The 20,821-nt window shown below is 41.4% G+C and overlaps 1 protein-coding gene across 2 annotated transcripts in view; it reads right to left on the reverse strand.

Moving 5' to 3' along the window:
• The window catches only part of GLI3 (GLI family zinc finger 3), a 278,059-nt gene that overhangs the window by 110,854 nt on the left and 146,384 nt on the right, over window positions 1-20,821 (reverse strand). Inside the window, exons 4-5 of one of the 2 annotated variants that reach the window (XM_070424735.1) lie at window positions 11,913-12,018; window positions 6,602-6,625 (exon numbers count right to left, since the gene is read on the reverse strand). In XM_070424735.1, coding sequence (XP_070280836.1) covers window positions 6,602-6,625; window positions 11,913-12,018 — 130 coding nt within the window. The remainder of the gene's footprint in view (window positions 1-6,601; window positions 6,626-11,912; window positions 12,019-20,821) is intronic. The other variant, XM_070424736.1, reaches the window with a different exon arrangement.

Raw genomic sequence — 20,821 nt, forward strand, 5'->3', positions numbered from 1 at the left:
ACACCTGTAATGAAGGTGTAATTTATCCAAGAACCAAATATTTCATCTTTATTTAATAGGTTTCCGAGTTTAATTGTTCATCTCTGTCTCAGTCATAAACAGTACTATAGATAAAACATATTTGCAAGAAAATGGCTATGATTAAGATATCTGAATACTTTTCATTATTGCTGTTGATGATTTCCACACAGATGGGAATGCATTTTGTGCAAATAATTATGAAATTCCTTCTGAATGTAAATTCAACTGAAATGGAGCTAATGGTCTCCTGCCCCACCCTGCACAGGTGGTTATGTCGGTGAAGTGGGAATGAATATGTGTAATAACCTGAACTCCCCTCCTTCACTAGCCTGACTCACGTCGAAAGGAAGCCAAATGGCTGGTAGTGTCCTTCCGTGATTTTAAAGACAGTGATGATTCCAGCAGCTAAGTTATTCACCTGGGATGAAGCACTGCCCCCTCGCTAATGAGTTACGAACGGTCTTTAGGTCTCCACGTCAGGGAAACTGAGCAAGCGCTTGGCTTGGCAGAGACCCACACCTGGTTGTATCTCAGGACTCATCAGACAGGCGGGATCACATGGACTGCAAGAATCCGGAGACCTTGCCTCCGAGGAATGTAATTCATGCAGAAAAGTGTTGTCAGAGGAAGGCCAGGGAACCTCGTGGGAAGAAAGCAAAATAAACAGTTCAACAAAGAAAACAAAGAAGGACCAATAGCCTTTTTGAACATTGAGTACAGGGAGACTGCAGCGGGGCCTCAGACAAAGGCCTCATCAAAGGACACCCTTGCAAAGCAAAGCCCGAAGACCTGAAAGGATGTTTCTCTCCACGCACTGGGGGGAGGGGGGCCACCTTCTGCTTTTTATTCCTCCCAATTCAACTCCCACACACCTCCCTCCTCCCAACAAACAGAGAAACAACAAACAACAACCAAAATAACTAAAAAGTGCTCTGTCTGCCCAGGTGAAGAGGTGGGGAAGGGTGGAGAAGTTAACCCAATTAAATAAGGGACAGCGTATCTGCTCAGTGTCCTTCAGACCAGTTGCAAGTACATGAAACAAATGCCCAAGTCAGATGCACACAGCCCGCCATCCACCTAAGACTCGTGGAATGCTCAGTCACTTACACTCTGCAAATTCTCTCTCATAACTACCATGTGACATTCTCAACCAGGAGGGAATCCCTCCCTCGAGCTTAATGCAAGAGGTGGGACCTCTGCGTTCAACCCTCACGTCACAATTCCCCGATTCCCAGTGGAATCCTGACTTGGACTCTTCTTCTCTCAGTCCATTAACTCCATTTATCCCGCAGTCCTGAAATCCAAAATCTGAGGTCACCATATTTTAAGCATTCAAACAAGATTACAGTGCTTTATGCTGACCTTCTTTTCCCCTCTTACTTCAGTTAAGAAAGAAGATTGTGCAAACTTTTATTAACCCATCCCAAAGGCAGGCTGAGATTACCATAAGAAACACGGACAGAAGTGAGTGGTGTATATGCATACATTTTAATGTTATATATTAAAAATAATGAAGACATCAAATACTTAAATTTAAAAAACCCAACATGTTAGGTAATACAAACATTAATATAATTCTAGTATTAATCTGTTGTGTATCTCAGGCCACTACAATATGAAAATCCTTTCAAAATCAGTGTCCCCTCTACAGGTCTGATTGCCTTTGCTAATGACTTACAATTCTGAATTTGTTTCTGGAAACGTTCACTGGTGTGCGGAGGTTAAGTCGAAAGCAACGCAGACTGGGCATTTAGGGATTCTGTTCTGTGAGGGAGCCAGAGATTGCTTTGAATATAAGCAAGAAGCATTTTAGTAAACTAGAAATGCTTTCTTGGGATTCTGTTTTCAAAATGAAAATCATATTCATGCAACAGGGTGTGGTGACTTGTTTCGCAAATGAGACAGATCTTTAAACTGCCAGTGCCTCTCTCTCTCTCTCTCACTCCCCCGCATAAAAGAGACCCTGTTTACTTCAAATGAACTTGGCAATATTTGGATATTATCTGTACTTAGAAGAGTATATTGGTGTTCTCCAGTTAGTGGCTAACTCAGCGATTTTCAACCTTTCTCATTTCCTGACACATAAACTGATTACTAAAATTCTTCGGCACACCAACGAATATATTCTATTTTTTGCCGATCTGACAAAAAATAGGTCTAATTTTGATTCATTCATACCAGACTACTATTGTGTTGGCTTTTGCCTTTTTTTTTTTTTGAAAGATTGGGTAAATGTTTTTTAAATTAATTTCAGGAAGAGGGAGATAGGGACAGAAACATCCATGATGAGAGAGAATCATTCATTGGCTACCTCTGCATGCCCCCTACCGGGGATCCAGCCTGCAACCTGGGCATGTGCCCTGACCAGGAATCAAACCAGGACCTCTTGGCTCATGGGTTGATGCTCAACCACTGAGCTATACCGGATAAGCTGTTGTCATTTTTCAAATTTGACAATCTAAGGGAAGTTAGTGCCCCTGGCTAACTAGTCAGGTATTGCATATTGTGGCTCATTCCCAGGTGGTAGCATACATACTCTAAACCCAGTGATCTCTTAATGCTGTGAATTAAAATAACTGACCTTAGGCAGAATTCTTATTACCTGGGGGTGACCCGGGCCTGAGGAGGACGAGGCTCTCTGGGAACAGTTTGCAGGTATGATAGCATTGAAGGCCTCTCACTGGCAAACCTTTCAAAGATTGCAACTGTACACATAACTCATTCTGGGATTAATTTAGATTTTTGGACAGAGTCTAAGCTTCCTATTGGATATAGTGGTCCCAACTGGGCACTTTTTAATGGATCTATAATCTCTCTGTAGCTGTAGGAGAAGGTTTTAAATATCTATAACTTATAAACATGTGAGATGAGGCATGACTCACAGTACTAGGTGATTGGCTTTTAGAAAAATCTACAGCTTTAGGTTACAGACCCATATTTATTTTGCTCATTACTGGAAATGCTCTCTCCTGCCTTAAGGCAGCTCCTGACCTGCCATTTCTTACTTTTCTCTGTATTCTTTTCTCCCTACTTTGTGTGTAAGCACTGTGTGTGTGTGTGTGTGTGTGTGTGTGTGTGTTGTAAAGAGAAAAAGGAGAGGTGGAGGTACAGTATACAGATATAGCATTATACATGATGTTTTTGAGCATCAGAGTTATAAGAAAATTGATACAATGCCACCAACAGGAGATAAACATAGAACCCATAAGCCATTTAACTTGTTAAAATTTTATCCAACTGCAATATACTGATGCCCACTATTGTTCTGATATTTCTTTTGCAAAGATCACAACAAAACTAAAAATGGTCAAGATTTTTCCCCAAATATCTTTTCAATACAGTTATCGAGAAATATTCTGCAAAAACATCCCTACCTTAGCTTAGGACTGAGAGGATGACATTCAAAACCGACCTTCCTCCTGCTATTTCCTTTTACGATACTTAGTTTCTGGATCACCAGAGATGCTAAACTTTAGCTAATATGTTACTTAGGATTCAAAAAGTAAGCAGGCAGTTTCCTGGAAACAAATCTGCTGGGATTTTATTTATTTATTTTTTTTGATGTATGAATTTCACTGTGGGCAGGGGTGGGGATGCAACAACAAACAGGGATGAATGGCAGGCAGGCCTGAGTCCCCGGCCTTTGTTCCCCTGGGGAAAGGTCTGAAATGAACTCGGCCTGCTGTGCGGCTATAGGAAACGGCATGTCTTTGTTTAGGTGGAAAAAGCGGGCTCTGTTACCTAAGTGAAGGAGAGCGAGCCACAGAAGATGAGCTGCAGGCAGCTTCGCTTGGGTGGCGGTCATCGCGTAAACGAACCTGAAAGTATCTTCCCGTGGGGGCAAATTCTGTTAGAGTTCAATTTTTTTCAAACACGTATTTTGAAAAATAAATAAAGATGATGGCAGTAAATTTCTGTTTTCTCTGAAGCCAGGCTTACCATGAGTGGAAGCATTGTGCTCACAGAAAAAAGTCTGTTACAGGCCAGTACCCCGCAGGCACCCGCAACAGGTTTGACAGCAGGCTCTATAGAGCCCGCGGCTTCCGGTTCAGTGCCCCTGAATACCTTCAGTCACTATCTGCTCCCGGCCCGACTCTGAGCGCTGCACAAAGAACACTGAAATTTTAGCCAAGAAACTGGCGCTCAGGCTCTGAGTGTGCGCTGTAATTAGGGCCTGCTTTATCTGCAACCGGCGACCAAATCCAATATTTCAGTCATTAGTAATATTGCAAAAACAGAAATAAGCATGATGTCGTTGGAGTCCGATTTATTGCATGTTTCTTATTGCAAAATAAAGTATGTATAGCTTGATCTGGATCGATGTGGCCAGCTCACTACAATGTTTAAAGTTTAGAAATTTGCTGTAACCGGTTTGGCTCAGTGGATGGAGCGTCGGCCTGTGGACTCAAGGGTCTTGGGTTTGATTCCGGTCAAGGGCATGTGCCTTGGTTGTGGGCATACCCCCAGTGGGGGGTGTGCAGGAGGCAGCTGATCGATGTTTCTAACTCTCTATCCCTCTCCCTTCCTCTCTGTAAAAAAAAATATCAATAAAATGTATTTTTTTAAAGTTTAGAAATTGTAACTCACCCACATTTGCATATTTGCATGGCAAACTAGGGATGCAAATCATTTAAGGTAGTTCTTTAAAAGTAAGCAGGATTTACACTTTTTCAGTTTATCATGAGAAGCAATGACCAAAATAAGACATGTTCTTTTTTCGAGCTGATATAATATGCAATGAAAATGCTGGGGAATAATAATAGTAAGAGAGCTTAAAAGTAAAAAGTATAATAAAAATAAAAAGGCGATTGCTTATAAGAAAGAAAAATAAAGCAGAGTAAGGGCAAAAGAGCAGGCTGGAAAGGGGGTGTTACCTTAGATCAGGGGATGGCAAACATTTTAGGCATTGGGGGCCATATTCTCTGTGTGTCAGCTGCTCTGCCCTTGACTGCTAAGGCTGCGAGGACAGTAGTGAACAAGTGGCAATCACTGTGTTCCAATAAAACTTCACTAACAATAAGAGGCCATGGCGGGGATTGGGTGCATAGGCCATAGTTTGCCAACCCGTGTTCGTTAGACTGTTTGTCATTGAAGACCTCTCAGGTAAGGAGACATGTGTGTAGGGAAATGTATTAAGTGAGGGAGTGAGCCATGGGTATCTGAGGGAAGAAGGTTCCAGGCAGCTGCATGCTGTGATCTAGTCCAACATGGCTTGCAATCTACAGAATAAACGGCTATCATCACCGACCTCTACTCAGCCATGTTTTAACATGGTCCTCTCAAATGTGATTAAGTATTGCTCAATATCCTACCAAGTCGACGAATCACAAGTTATCAAACCATTCCCTGTAACAACTGGTTACGTAAATTGTCCAGTTATTTGGTGTCACAAATTCTACGGCAGCAAACACGGTTGTATGTCGGATGGCTTGGCTACAGGAAGGCTTATTCGTTCAAAAGGCTTTTTACAGCTCTTCTCCACACTGCCATACCCATACACTCCTTAGAAACTTGCAGAAGATAATGACAGCCGCTAACACAGAAAAGATCCTACAGTGTGTTGTTAGGATCCTTTGTGCTCACCCAGGAAGTAGAAGCCAGAGCAGCCAAGTCTGCAATGTTCACTTTCACAAGCAGAACTTGAAAGCCAAGAGCAAGAAGTAGAGCACCTGATGGGTTAAAATAACGCCTGCTCTGCTCCTAAGCTATGTAACCTCTCTGCATCAGGATCTCCATGTCTTTAAAATGAGGTTAGTAATAACGACTCCATCACAGGGTTGCTGAAACTACTACATAATTATGTAAAGTCTCTAAAACTGTGCCTAGACCATGGTTAAGTACTCAAAAGCGTCACATTACAGTTAGGGTCATTATTACTTCCTTTTTCGTGTGAATTGTCTGTTCATTTTTATTTTCCCTTATCTTTGAAATTTTGCTATTCTTCTTAAGTTGTCCATTTGAGATTGCTATTTTCACCTATTTTATTGCCATGTGAAGGGCATGGAGAGCAGCAATAAATGTACATTAAATAGTACCCTACTTTACATCCAGGAACTGACTTAATATTGGCCAGTGGATTGTATCTGACCCTTAATATTATTTTAAGTAGTAATCAAGCTTTTGATTTTGAGTATTAAGTGTGCTAACTTTGTTGGCATGAGAGGATGCATTCTAACCAACGTAAGCAACAAAACAGATGATGACAGTCATCCTGCAGTAGCCTGAGAAACAACAGCCCGTTATCATCACTGAAAATAATATTTATTTAGGAACTACTATGTATAGACATGGCCTTGGCCTAGTAAACACAAAGAAATAAATCTTGTCTTTGCCCTCAAGAGATATAATTATAATCTAGTTCATCCTTTTCTTTTTTTGAGGGGGTTTACACAGTGTTAGGTTACAGTATTTGATGTAATCTGATATGTCATTACACTATACCAGCTTCAATAATGTTTATGGTATAGAGCACAAACACTGGAGGGGAAAAAAATAAATTTCCTTTGTTAATTTTAAGTTGCATTATTAAAATATGTCAAACTAGTTATGCCCCCAAATACACATAAAAGGTTTTGCTCACCTCTGCATGTTACTGGAGGCTTTCCTGGGAATGGAAAGAATGAAATCACTATTATGCATTATGGGACCATCACAAAGTTTTAAGTAAGGGCCTAGATTGAAGGCTATTTTTTAATATATATTATATGAGGTCCCAAAACCACAGTACCTAGTACATGCAAGATGCTGAATTCAGGGAGGGAGGGAGGGAAAAAAGGGGGGATGGGGACCGAGTCGCAGCCCTGGCTATCTACTTACCCTTTCTCTCTCTAAGCTTTTACCATAATGATACATCCTTTCTTAGAGCTTTTTCTCTCTGAAAAAAAAATGTATTTATTCATACTCCAAAATTGCCACTCATCTCCCTGCTCTCATTTCTAAAAGGCAGCCATAATCATGGGGGAGAAGCCTTACCAGTTCCAATGTGCTCTATTTCACTGCTAATATTAATGATCTACCGTGTACTGAGCCCTCTCCCCAGGCGCCAGGAAGTGAACCGCTTTTAGTAGGAAGAACAGCTCTTCTTACTTAGGTGGAATAATTTCAGTGAGTCAGGCAGCCTTGGAAAGAGCCACACTGACTCCCCTAAGAGAAAAAGGAGCCGCCAAGTAGAACAGAATATGAGTGATCATTCCTCCAAGAGAGAAACGAGGCTGGTTTTCTAAAATGAATGAGTAGAGTGGATGGTGACATGCGACAGCCGCCTGTGAGTGCTGGCTTTGGATGCAACTTGGGGTGCAGTGCTCTTCACATCCACAGCCTGAGACGAGGGCAGCTCTCAGCTCAACTGGTGAGATCTGTGGGGCTTGAATTACTGTCATGGATTAATAACTAAGGAATCTGCTTTGGAAAATGAATTGCAGAGCTCAGATGAAGAAAATGGACAGTCTGAAATTCAATTCAGATTGGTCCATAACTAAGTTTAGGTCAAAAAGGTTGTATATAAAATATTCCTGCGCCCCACCCCCCAAGGAAAAATTCCAAATGAATGTCAAATTTAAAACTTTATTTTGGTGTTTCTACAAATGCATTAAAAGAAGCATGCTTACATGAGTACTAACATAACATTTTAAAAACACACACTCAAAATGCAAAAGAAAGAACACTTTCTTTATTAGTGTGAAAGTAGTCATTTGAAAATATATCTGTATTCTGGGGGAGGGGATGTAATATTCCAACTGCCTAAATTTCCAAATGATTCTTTAAAACAATAGTAATTTTTAGCCTACAGCATCACCCATTCCCATAGAATACAATACTGCCTCCTGGAATTATGCAAGGAAAAGCCCTCGTATAAACAAAACAAAATATGGTATACAGAGCAGGCAAAGAAGTAAATATTCACATAAAGTTACTGCCTTGACTATGTGAATTTGATTCGTTTTCTGTCTATGCTCCAAATAATCTCAGTAATATAATAAAATGTATTCATTAAGATTTTTTCTAAAACACTGATTTTTTTTTCTATATGGCTTAATAAAGCATCAAATCTGTGGTCAAAGCAAATAATTTGAGAGAGCATAAGTCCTAGTGAAAACAGTGGAGAATTTTCCAAAAGAAAAAAAGGAAAAAGTTATCCGATGTATCCTAATTTTCAAACCACTTGAATTAAATATACATAATGCAGGAATTGTACATTTTATGTGACAATCGTTATGTGACAACTCAGGGAAAGATAATACTCCATGTCCTACTTATAAGTTCTTAGTCTAAATTCATGATTTTAGTTGAGAAAGGAAATACCAATAAATTCTAATGTTACTGTCAGTACTGTATTTGAAAGAAAAAGTAAGATTCTATATGCTTATCCACACTGCCTCACCATAAATGGTAAAATAACATTGAGAGTACGTAGAGTAACCTAAAGACATTCCATTTAACACACTGGGTTCTTTAACACAAACTGACATATTTCTGCACATATTTATAAGCTTGATGGCCATTATTAGGCTGTAACTGCAGTTGTTCTAACACCTAATAAGCCATGGTTGAAAAAACAAAGGCAGGTTAATTTGTGATTTCCTCGACTCATTCAGAGGCAAATTAAGTGTCAAACAGCTAATACAGAACATATTTCACTTTATGAGATTTTAATTTAATTCTGCACAGTATCGCTGATGCCTTAATATAGGGTGGTTTATCTAAAAATAAGAGCAATTTATAAACCTCTTTCAATAGAATCTTTAATGATAACATATGATAGCATAATTATTGCAGTGCCTGCCATCCCTTCTAACAGAGGTCTGCGCGCATTTCCATCAGCAACACAAACCCTGTTTTCAAGACTTATCATTGACATTTTAAAGTTGGCATCAGAAGAACAACTATGTGTACAAAATAGTGAGAATGCCCGCAGATTTTGTCTTCTTATAATTACAAGTATATATTCTAACAGCTTATAGTAAGCTCACTCGGTCTCGTTTTCTAGAATATAATTCTATAGCACACATTTTGGACTTCAGGAATCAGATTCAAGCTCTGTGATTGCTTGTCCGCTGTTTGTTTCCCTGAATGGACAGCGTGGGTGTCTCCTGGGCACCTTTTACAAAGTACCTGGTGGAGGGAGTGCAGGGCACTGCCCACAAAACTAACAGGAACAGTGACCACTAAACAGTAACTGATCAGGCAAGATAAAGGCACACACAGGGTGCTGCGAGGAACAGCCAGCTAAGGGTGGGGAGTTTACGCAGGCCCTCGCCATGCAGGGCCAGAAGGTCACTGAGGGCAAAGCAGAGACAATGTCCTATTATAGAGGCACGGAGGTGTGGTTTGCACTAGTTTCCCGGCGCCCACTTCATAAACTCAGTGTCTCCAGCCAGGACCCTGCTAGGAGGCCAGAGACCCAGGCTCCCCCCACGCTCTTCACTCCCAGTGATGACATTTCCTCTCAGAACCTTCCAGAACTTCTCCTCTGAGGCTCAGTGTTATTTATCAGCCTTACATTATGAATCTTTGGAGGACAATTTAGTCAATTGCTGCTAAACTATCCTAAAGCTTGGCTGGAAAAGAAGGAAGTACTAAAATCTGTAGAAATCCCAGTTCACCCGTCATATCTGAAATGCAAGCCCTTCCCCCAGGATTCTCCAAACTCACCCTCAATTATCTTGTGGTGTTTTTATCACTAGCAAGCTAACACTGTAGGCATGGCGATCAGGGCCTAGGGCACATAGTGTGGACTATAGGAGGGCTTGCTATTGTTATATTCTGCCAAAGAACCAATACCTGGGGTTGTATTGATAAATTCCTATTTGGATTTAATTACAAGGCAAGCTATAATGAACCGAGAGGAACCAGTTCATTCAATCACATAGACTCATGTTTTGAAATTTTTCTATAACATGATTTTGAAAGAGTGAAAAAAACTCCGAAATTCCACAGAAAATCTGATTTAAATTACTCCATCACTGCAGAGACTGTAGAGTCTGGGAGAATCAGCCATGCAAAACCTCTGTGTAACGGGTGAATTACACTGCAGGTTTAAGCCTGCATTTGGAATTTCCTCCCCTTTGTATAGGGCATTTTAAATTGGCTTCTTGGTTTTATTTGAGTGTATTTCTAGCAAGCTTCAGAACCCTGGAAATTCTTATGTTCCCGTGAAAAGTGAGAAAAAAGTCACAAGTTTCTGTGTTTTCTCCCTATAAATACTCACTTCTCCTATAATGCTTATAGAAGTCTGCAACACAGATTTATTACTTACCTCCAGGCAAAGCTGCTCTGAAATTACAATTTAGCAATGGAGGACGGGTCCAAAAAGCGGTTGGTAAAATATTATACGTGTACTTGGGCACATAGTTAGGGTTGTTAATATCAATTAATTCTGTTCACAGAGGAGGACTTGTTTTAAAACAACTTCATTTTTCTTTGGCATATATGTAATTACACAGCTGTAACTAATAGCCAGGGAGATGCAATCCACCATCTAAATAACCAGCATTACTCTTCAAAGTATTATTTGTGCTTTTCTAACTTTACTGTCTCAGAATGAAGGGTGATTACATACAACTAAATGCGTGTGTGTGTGTGTGTGTGTGTGTGTGTATCCATTTGTAAAGGGCAGCCCTTCCTAGAACGTGATTCTAGTTATCCGGACAGTACTAAAAACACATACATACACAAATACATACACAAACACACACACATACGCACACACATTTTAGTTTGTACGTCTACTATTTCTTTTCCCCCAAACTGAGTAAGATAATGTTTATTTCCACACGATGTTCTTCTTCCTTTCCTAAGGTATGTCATCACCACCATTCTTTCCTTTTATCTTTGTGTAAACCATGTGCTCAATCACATTTGCCATTTTGTTTGGGTGACATTCCCGTCAATCAAGTGACTATTGGTGTACACACCACAGGGCTATGAAATTTACCATAGAAATTTCATTACGATTCTTGTGATCCCTGGGACAAGACTTTCACATCACAGAAAACTTCAAAGGCATTCTCAACCAAATACATATTCTGTGTGGTATCCTTCCATTAGTCCTCTACTTTTTAATTTAGTATTTACAGCCAACAGAACACACATCACCAAACGAGATAGGAATTACCTGCCAGCTACCTAGTACAGACAGTCCTCGGTTACGTCGGACTCGATGTATGCCATTTTGTGGTTACCTTGCCATCTCCCATTTATTTATAAAAAAAAAAAAAAAAAAGTTCTTGACGAAACCGGTTTGGCTCAGTGGATGGAGCGTCGGCCTGCGGACTGAAAGATCCCAGGTTCGATTCCGGTCAAGGGCATGTACCTGGGTTGCGGGCACATCCCCAGTGGGAGATGCGCAGGAGGCAGCTGATCGATGTTTCTCTCCCATCGATGTTTCTAACTATCTATCTCTCTCCCTTCCTCTCTGTAAAAAATCAATAAAATATATTTTAAAAAAAAAGTTCTGTCATTTCGACGTATGTACATATGTGCTTTATGTTTTTTATTATTTATTTACCACAAGTAAAGGTCAGGAATTGTTATCTTCCTTTTAAATCTTTTTTTACTGTTTCACTTCATTCCTGCTGTGTATGTGCTCCATGTGAGTGACGTAGGTGCTTATGTAGGTGGGTTCCGACTTACGGCGAAAATCGCGTTATGTGGCACCGTGGGAACGGATCTTCAACATAACCCGAGGACCTACTGTATGTAGCATGACGGGAAGCACTGGGATTTGTTTCAGTAGGCCCAGGAATAGATGGGCTTGCTATATTTCAAAAGTAAACCTTCTTCTTCTATCACATCCTTAACGCCCAATAGCCATGCTGAAAACAAAAGGTCCGGAGATAGCAGAAGCTGGCATTTTGTTCTGTGTCATTACCGGGTACGGTTTTCATACTTACACATGCAGTGGCGGAATCGGAGATGGATCATAATGGTAACGCCCCTCATGGTGTCTGGCATCGATTGGCACAGGAGGGTGGAATGCAGGAAACAGGTGAGGAGGGTCTGAAAAAGAAAGTCCGACCTATATGAAAAGAACACTTTGGAACAGGATTCCAACCCGTGAAGCACCGCTGCGGTACTGTCTTCGTGACGTATGCTGAGCCTCCTTTAAGAATTTGTGGGAAAACTCTTTCAAGTTCATTCTGAGGCTCCATAATGCAGAAGTATGACCAAGGCCCTACCACCTGCACCTGAGAAAGCAGAGCCTATGAATGCAACCAAAGCCTAGAGAGGGAAGCAAGAAAGAAAAGCACCGAGCCTACCCTGGGGGGAAGGCTGGTCAGGACGGGAAGACCGGGTCACAAAGTCAAAGGAAACAGATTATGAGACACTTAGTTATTTTAAATTACACTGTCAAGTGAATTTTAGACCAAAATGAAATATAAATATTAGTTTCGTTTCTCCTATACCCAGGGTGCTTTTTAAGGGAAGGAGTCTATTCTAAAGTCCCTGCTGAAATCCATGGCATACACACAACACCCCACATACATATATCACACACAACATACCCCCACACAAACTGCACATACCACACGTACACCATGCATACCACACAGACACATCTCATATACACATACAATGCACCACACACACAACACCAACCTCACATTCCACACATATACACCCGACACAATACATCCCCCCCATACATCCCACTTCCACACACACCACAGATGCTACACCACATACACAACACATACCCACACACACCCCCCACACCATCACCACATACCATACTCACACTACACACAAGAAACACACATTTTGGTCATTTAAATGCATGCTCCCTTTCTTGGCCTGGGTTATACCTCCACAGTCCTGACACTGGGGCAGCAAATCCATAGGTTGGTGGCAGAAACGCTAGCTGGCCTAGCTTCAGGAGAGGAGCGGACCCCTCAGACTTACAATGGGTGGTTTGGGGCAAACCGAGGGCTTCCTAACTTTCAGCCCTAACATTCACCTTGGCTCCAGACCAGCCTCCCATCTTGTTCTGCTCAGACTGGGGCTCACCGTTTCCTGGGCTCCTGTGTGCACACTTCACAATAGTTCCTCTGCTCCCCTTGTAGTAATTTATGCTAATTGTCTGACAAATCTGGAAGTATTTTCCCCCCCTAAATAGTGGTTCACTGCAAAAACTGGAGTTTTGCTACACTTTATCATTAGAACCATGGGGGATCTTTTGTAACTGACACTCCAGTTTTTACCAAGTTTCAAGAAGCAAAATAAAGAACTTCAAAACCTGGGGGTGTGCCTCCTGGGCTTTATGTAAGCCTGATGTTACAGCAAACAAGCCGAACTTGTTCTTCAATAGCGCCTTCCACACGCAGCGGGGCCTGCACACAGCCACCGTGCTGCTGTTGCCCGTGAACTGGCAACACTCCCAGGAATTGATGTGTACATCAACGTGCCTCCAGGGGGCTTTGAGCTATTTCTACAAGTCTGAAGATCTGCCTAGACCTGAGGGTAGCAGGTGGTACAGGCAATTCCAAATGATGGCTGCAAGAAGCAACACGGAACCCTGAGGGTGGAGTGTGTGTGTTGGGTGCCGGTGCTGTGCCAAACACACAAAAGGGTGTAACCAGTACCTCACCCCCCAGCACCCCCACCCCCACCAGGAGCTCCCTAAGTCCCAGTGGAGGGCTACTGTGAGTGCCTGTGGGGGAATTCAGGTGGCTCTCATTTTCCTCCCCATACATTTCTCTTTTCTAAATCTTCAACAAGCATCTTTTAGAATACACTAGTAAACCTAACAAACTTTTTAAACCTATGTATTTTCTGTTTTGTTTATTTATTTTGTTCTTTAGATTCCACATGTAAGTAAAATCATGTGAGGTCTGACTTTCTCTGTCTGGCTTATTTCTTTTTTCTTCTTTCTTCTGACATTAAAATACCTTCATATGAAATCAACAAATAAAACAGAAACAGACTCATAAATGCAGAGAACAGATTGATGGTTCCCAGAGGGGAGAGGGTTTGGGGAACTGGGTGAAAAAGGTAAAGGGATTAAGAACTACGAATTGGTGGTTACAAGGTACTCAGAGGGATGGAAAGTACAGCACAGAGAAGGAATACAGTCAATAATATTGTAATAACTATGTATGGTGCCAGGTGGGTACTTGAAATATTGGGGAGATCACTTTGTGAAGGACGTGATTATCTAATAACTATGTTATACACCTGAATCTAATACAAACATAATACTAAATATAAACTGTCACTGAAAGATAAAGTTTACAAAGATAAGTAAATAAAATTATGTCTTATTTCCCTTGTGTTGGACTTTGCCCTTCCTTTGGAAATCTAACAGTATGGTTATGAGAAAAAAACAGGAAGCGTGAAAAACTATTAACATAGCATAGATAGAATTCAAAGTTGTGATTCCACCAGATTTAGAACCTAGGGAACTTCTGTGGCTGGAAAAAGACCGCTGTACTGAAAATGTCAATTACTCGCGGTATTTTGTGCTTCTTGTCAGATAAAACAGTGAGAGGGCGGTTCAGGGGAAGGAAAGGAACCATCTTGGTACAGTCCTATCATTGTCGCTGTGACATTAGGATGTGCGACGATGCTGGGATTCAAGGGCGAGGGCTATGCTAACCACCCGATCCTGTCTCCCACACGTTATGCGTTTTATAGAGTGCGTATGAAACAAAGCAATCATATTCTACGTGCACCAGTGAGGACTTACTATTAACAGGTGTTGGAGCTGGGTGTTTTGTAAGGAAAATCTGGATAGTTGGTCGGCCAAGTTTAAAAGTTTATCCACCATGGTTGTCACAGGCAGCGCTCCACATAACTCAGAGCAGAATGCCCTACTTTATTTAACCATTTTCAATAAAAATCATTCATCCTTCTGAAAACAATGTAACATGAAGTGGAGCAATCTTTACCACTAGTTGGAAAGTCTGACACACCACACTCAGTGAATGTTTCCCGATTTTAAATTTGGAAACAGGCCCAAGTGAATCCGACTCCAGTCTGGGGTCAGGTGGATGGCCAGGAGACGGCTCTTCTTCCTCTTCCTTTCCTCTCAGCAGCTGCTGATGAGAACACGCTTGCCTCCAGCAGACTTCAGACTTAACACAGGCCATCTGCTCTTGGAAATCAGGGAAGTAAACCTGCTAGAACTGTGCGTAAAGGAAGCATTCATGAGGTCTAACCCACCTCCAAAAGGCTTCTCCCCTGCACCATTTTATATGGCCGCTTTGAGGTAAATTGTGACAACTATGTCAAGAGTTGGAAGATATTTTTACTTCCTTGTCTCTTCGCTCTTGGCTGTGTTCTGCCTGATTAAACTCTCTCCACCAAATAAGTGGGTATTAACTGTACCTGACTTTCTCTCTGTGGGTGCACTGTGCATTATGACAAAGCACAAATCCACATTTTCCTCTTGTTTTTTAAACATAATTTTATTTATTTCAGAGAGGAAGGGAGAGGGAGACAGAAACATCAATGATGAGAGAGAATCATGGATTGGCAGCCTCCTGCACGCCCCCTACTGGGGATCGAGCCTGCAACCCCAGCATGTGTCCTTGACCAGGATGGAACCCGGGACATTTCAGTCCGGAGGCCAACACTCTATCTACCAAACCAAACCAGCCAGAGCCACATTTTTCAAACACACAGGGCTCAAAATGTGAATTAGTTCCATATTCAATATATACCTCATAGATGCAGGAACTAATAGTCATTATGAGTATTTATAATAAAGTTACAGGTGTTATGTGCATAGGGGTGAAGACAAACCTGTTATTCCTATAAAATCAAGAGAGTATACCTGGGCATTATAAAACTCTCTTCTCCAAGGAAATCTTACAATACTATCATGGATATTTAAAAGGCATTTCCATCTTTTAATTTTGAGAAATTATTCGAACGGGATTTTACTTCAACATCTCTGTCCCACCCTCTTTCCTTTTTTCGGGATGAAAGAGAAAATGGTCAAGCACTGTAAAAACACCTGAGAGGAAAACATGAAACAATTACTGCAGTCATTTCTCACTGTTGAGTGCGTTTTGTGAGGGTAAACGTTAATTCTGACCGGAAGTCTGTGAGGCATCTCACAGCACTGTTTGCACAGCCTTTACTTATGTCCCAAGGAAATGTATGAATTCTGCATTCTGGAATTAGGCTAAGTCAACAACAAAAAGTTATGGTGATGATCTGACTTGGCCAAAGACCTCTCTCTGGTTATAGGTTTAAGAATTTTACTGTTTCTATTTATTTCCCTCTTGATTTAGTTTAAAACAACTTCTCCTGGACTGATAAAATCTAGTCAGACAATTTACTTTATGTCATTTATCGGTGGGAATGACACCTCTTCACCCACTTTCTGCAAAAATGCAATGGAACACCTCATCCGATTGAAGACATGCCTGACCATAACTTAACAGTATAAACAAAGAGTAAAACGCAGAAGGGGAACATCCTTCCGTATCACACAACAAGAAGCCCGAGGAAAAGAAGAAGAGAGACAGAAAAAAAGCCTGATCCTCACACCGCGAATGCTTCCCTTGCATCTTGGCTTGTCGTTTCTATCTGGAAGATCCGCCGCACACTCCATCACGGGCCCAAGAAACTGTCCAAAAAAACCCATATGACAAGAACAGGCCCACGTCGCCAGCAGCCACCATAATTATCCACCTCATGGTTTATTATTTACACATGAGCAGCGCAGCTGTGGCGCATCATAACTCAAGTGTATGTGTAATAAGTCACGGCACCGCAGCCATCGCCTGTTCTGGCCCTTGACAAAACACCACATGATGACTTTTCCAAACTCCAGTTAAAACTGCTGAAGCAGAAGGAAGTGCCACTAAACCTAGCTCCCTCCTATTTATCATACAATTTCCTGACTGATGGTTCCACAAACCAGCTGCTAAGTGCTGTGTACTCTACTGTCAGCAAACTAACGTGCTAAATGGAAGACAGGGAGAATAATGTGCAGAACTGGTGAAATCAATTTTACTGAGGGAATTAAAATTCTACCAGGTGGGGGTGGGTCTGTGGCGCAGTGGTAACCAGTCAACTGTACATGCTTATGGTTGCAAAGATGATTTATTTTTTTTTTTTTTTTTTTTTTTTTTTTTTTTTTTTTTTTTATATTTTATTGATTTTTCACAGAGAGGAAGGGAGAGAGATAGAGAGAGTTAGAAACATCGATGAGAGAGAAACATCGATCAGCTGCCTCTTGCACATCCCCTACCGGGGATGTGCCCGCAACCCAGGTACATGCCCTTGACCGGAATCGAACCCGGGACCTCTCAGTCCGCAGGCCGACGCTCTATCCACTGAGCCAAACCGGTTTCGGCTGCAAAGATGATTTATTACCGTCTTGCAAGAGGCTTGACTATTGGACCAAGTTCCTCTGTACTAACCTGAGATTTTGAAGAGCGCCTATGATCCGAGGCTTGAGCAGAATAATCTAAACCCTATAAATTCGTAATTGGCTTGATACCTGTTTAAATTGAAATGCATAGTAAAAATATTTGTGCTGTGTCCAGTTGCCGGTGTTCGATTTCATGCTGCCTGTCATCGCGCTGAGCATTAAGGAACTCGTTAGGAATCGGAGGCATTGATTTTTAGGTCTCTTCACAACAGCCTGGGTTGATCATAAAACCTGTAGCCAGAGGAAGACACTTGGAGATTTATCTTCAGTTGCATCCTTCTCTCAAGAAATAGTTTTAGTTCCTCAGGCTATCAGATCTGTTGGATGCCACTCTGGGACAGTCTTTCAAGGTTTGAAATTTACATACAAATATTGTAGATTAAAAAAGAGAGATCAAAGTCGGCTAAGTAAGTGCCCTGAAGGAGTAATGCACGAAATGATACTTGAGTGGCCTTCAAGTGCACAGGAAATAACACAGGAGAAGCCACAAGAGTAAACGGCCTGGCGTGCACAAGTCCTCCTGGCTTATTTAAATACTGAAGTTGTCTATACACTGACTTTGGAGTTTATTCTAGACCAGACCTAGAGATTATTTTTCCTGTCATCAGGGTCAGCCCTGCCTGTAATAATGTCCAGTTCTCACAAATTCACTTACTTGCTTGTCATCACTAGAAACATTAAAACCCCTTGTGGTCAACATCCACTACGCTAAAACCAAAATAATTATCCAGAATCTATCAAATGAGAGGCCTCAAGTGGTAGAGGAGGGCGAGACCATCACCACCCCAATGAGAGGGTGGAGCGGTACCCCAGGCCTCTTCCGGCCTTGGGCATTTCTGGTCATCACCGTAGCACCTGCAAGACTTTTTCCAGGGTTCAGTGGCCTGAGGGAGTTATCACCATGTGGACTGACTCCAGCACTCAGTCCACGTACCTACCTCACACATCCTGTCTACAGACAGGAATATGCCTACGGATAGCACTGAGCCGGAAAGAGCTGATCTAGCCCCTCTGAGGACAACAGCCCAGGAATGCCCGACCCAGAGTGTCTACAGCAACAAGGCAGTCTGTGGCCCTCCTAGTCGGTTCCTAGCAGACACTGAGGAGTGGCACCTCCCAGGGACCAGCTATATGGACTTGCTGGGCACCCTGGTGGAATCACCCCATGGAACACCTCATGGAGGAACAGGAATTCTCCTACCGGCCTTATAGGCATGTTGTACAGAGTAGGGGGGAAAAACTATGGAAAAAATATCCGTGGGTGAGGATTAACAGAAATAAAAACAGCATGGATGGACCAGATTATTATGCTCAGTGAAACGGGCCAATCAGAGGAAGACAAATACCATATAATCTCACTTATATGTAGAATCTAATGAACAAAATACACTGATGAACAAAATAGAAACAGAGGCCCTGGCTGAGCATCGTCCCATGCACCAAGAGGTCACTGGTTTGATTCCCAGTTAGGGTTCACGTTACAGGCTCAATCCCCAGTCCCTTGCAGGAGGCAGCTGATCCATGTTTCTCTCTCTCTCTCTCTCTCCCCCTTCCCTTCCTCTCTAAAATCAATAAAAACATATTTTTAAAATAATAAATCAAAAATAGAAACAGATGCATTAGTTACTACATGAAATAGATGGACAGCTATCAGATTGAAGAGGGTTGGGGGGGGTGGATGAAGGAAGGTGAGGTGGTTAGCCAAAAACAATATAGATATGATATATATCACAGACACAGACAACAGTGTGGTGAGAGCCAGAGGGCAAGGGCGGTAGAGAGTAGGAAGAGGTGGTCAAAGAGGGGGAATAGTGGGGTGGAAAGAGATTTTGTTTGGGGCGATGGGTGTACAATGCGGTATGCAGATGATGTTTTATTAAGTTGTACACTTGAAACCAGTATGGTTTTGTGAACCAATGTCACTCCAATAAATTCAGTTTTTAAAAAATCTATTGGCCCGATGGATGACATCTCTCTCTCACAGATGTTTCTGTCTCTCTATCCTTTCTCCTTCTTCTCTCTCTAAAAATCAATAAAAAACATTTTTAAAAAATCTATTGTTTTGTCATTTTATACCACGGCAGAGCCTTAACTTGGAGAGCCTGCGTTATGGGAACATCCGCAAACTACTGTGCACAGGTCTGTTTTGGCAAGTAAGTTTTTATTGGAACACACGTGTGGTCTTTTGTTCACCGGCTGCCTCTGGCTGCTTCTGCACTGCACCAGCAGAGTAGGCCAGTTGCAACAGAAAACAAAACCTATGTTTACTCTCTGGCCCTTTACAGAGAGCTGTTGGACAGACTCTGTCCTAGCACACCACAGTACCATGATTTTCTGAAACTTTCACATTTCAGGAAAACCACTTACCAATTTTTCCTTATCAATATGTAGCTTTTCAGTGCTAACACTATTGTGTAGAAAATTTACATGCCATTTTGTGTGACTTAAGAATATCTTTATAGAAATATCCATATTAGTAATTATTCAGAAAAGGGATGCTTATTCTGTGATTTTAGCAAAACATATCCTAAATAAATTCTAAGAGAAGAATGATAATAGTTGAAATCGACTATGAATCTAGCAAATAATGGCAATAATCAATTAACATTCGCAAATTTTAGTTTCCTTATAACTTAACACATATACAAAGTTACATAGAAAGCTAATTACCAACAAAAACTATGCTATTTCTAAAAACCCAATAAATTTTACTTCTGGCAAACGCCTGACATTCCTGTCTCCGTGGGCATTCCCCACTACTCAAAGAGCCATCTTGCTGTCATTTCTTCTGTGCAAGTCTGTAGGCATACTAAATTAACTTAATTAATATTTTAGACCTAAATGCTAACCCAGCACAATAGTTTTGTCATACCACAGTTCATCTACGTTATGCTCCTTAACAAACATAAATATGTGCTTCCACAAGAAAATGGCAAACAGCCCCTTGCAAATGAATTGACAAAACAAATCTCTGTCTTTACCACCTCAAATGTGTCCTGGGTAGTGAACAAACAATTGACGGCTCCCTTTTCTGGTCCCTTCTAACTTCTTTTATCAGAAGTCTTTGCATGTTTCTCAGTGAAAAAATCACAGCCATTGAGTTCCCAGTGGCAGAAATAGACCACATCTACCTGCTGACTGACTATGAAATCCTTCCATCCACCGTCTGTGGAATCTATCTTGCTTTATGATCACAAATATATGCACCCATGACATCTTTGTTCTTTCTGGCTTTCCTGCCAGGATAACAAAGAAAAAAATCAACAGAGGGAAAGAGGAAAGAAGATGTGTACAGCCATTATTCCTAAACTGCAGAACTCCCCAAGGGAAATCACATGAGCTATACAAATCCATTACTTTTAAATATACTACTGGTGTATTTTCTGTGATAATAAGTAACCTTGGAAATTAAAAAGG

The sequence above is a fragment of the Myotis yumanensis genome, unplaced genomic scaffold, assembly GCF_028538775.1.
Source record: "Myotis yumanensis isolate MYYU_CA2020_CCGP unplaced genomic scaffold, mMyoYum1.0.hap1 SCAF_9, whole genome shotgun sequence".
Classification (NCBI taxonomy): Eukaryota; Metazoa; Chordata; class Mammalia; order Chiroptera; family Vespertilionidae; genus Myotis; species Myotis yumanensis.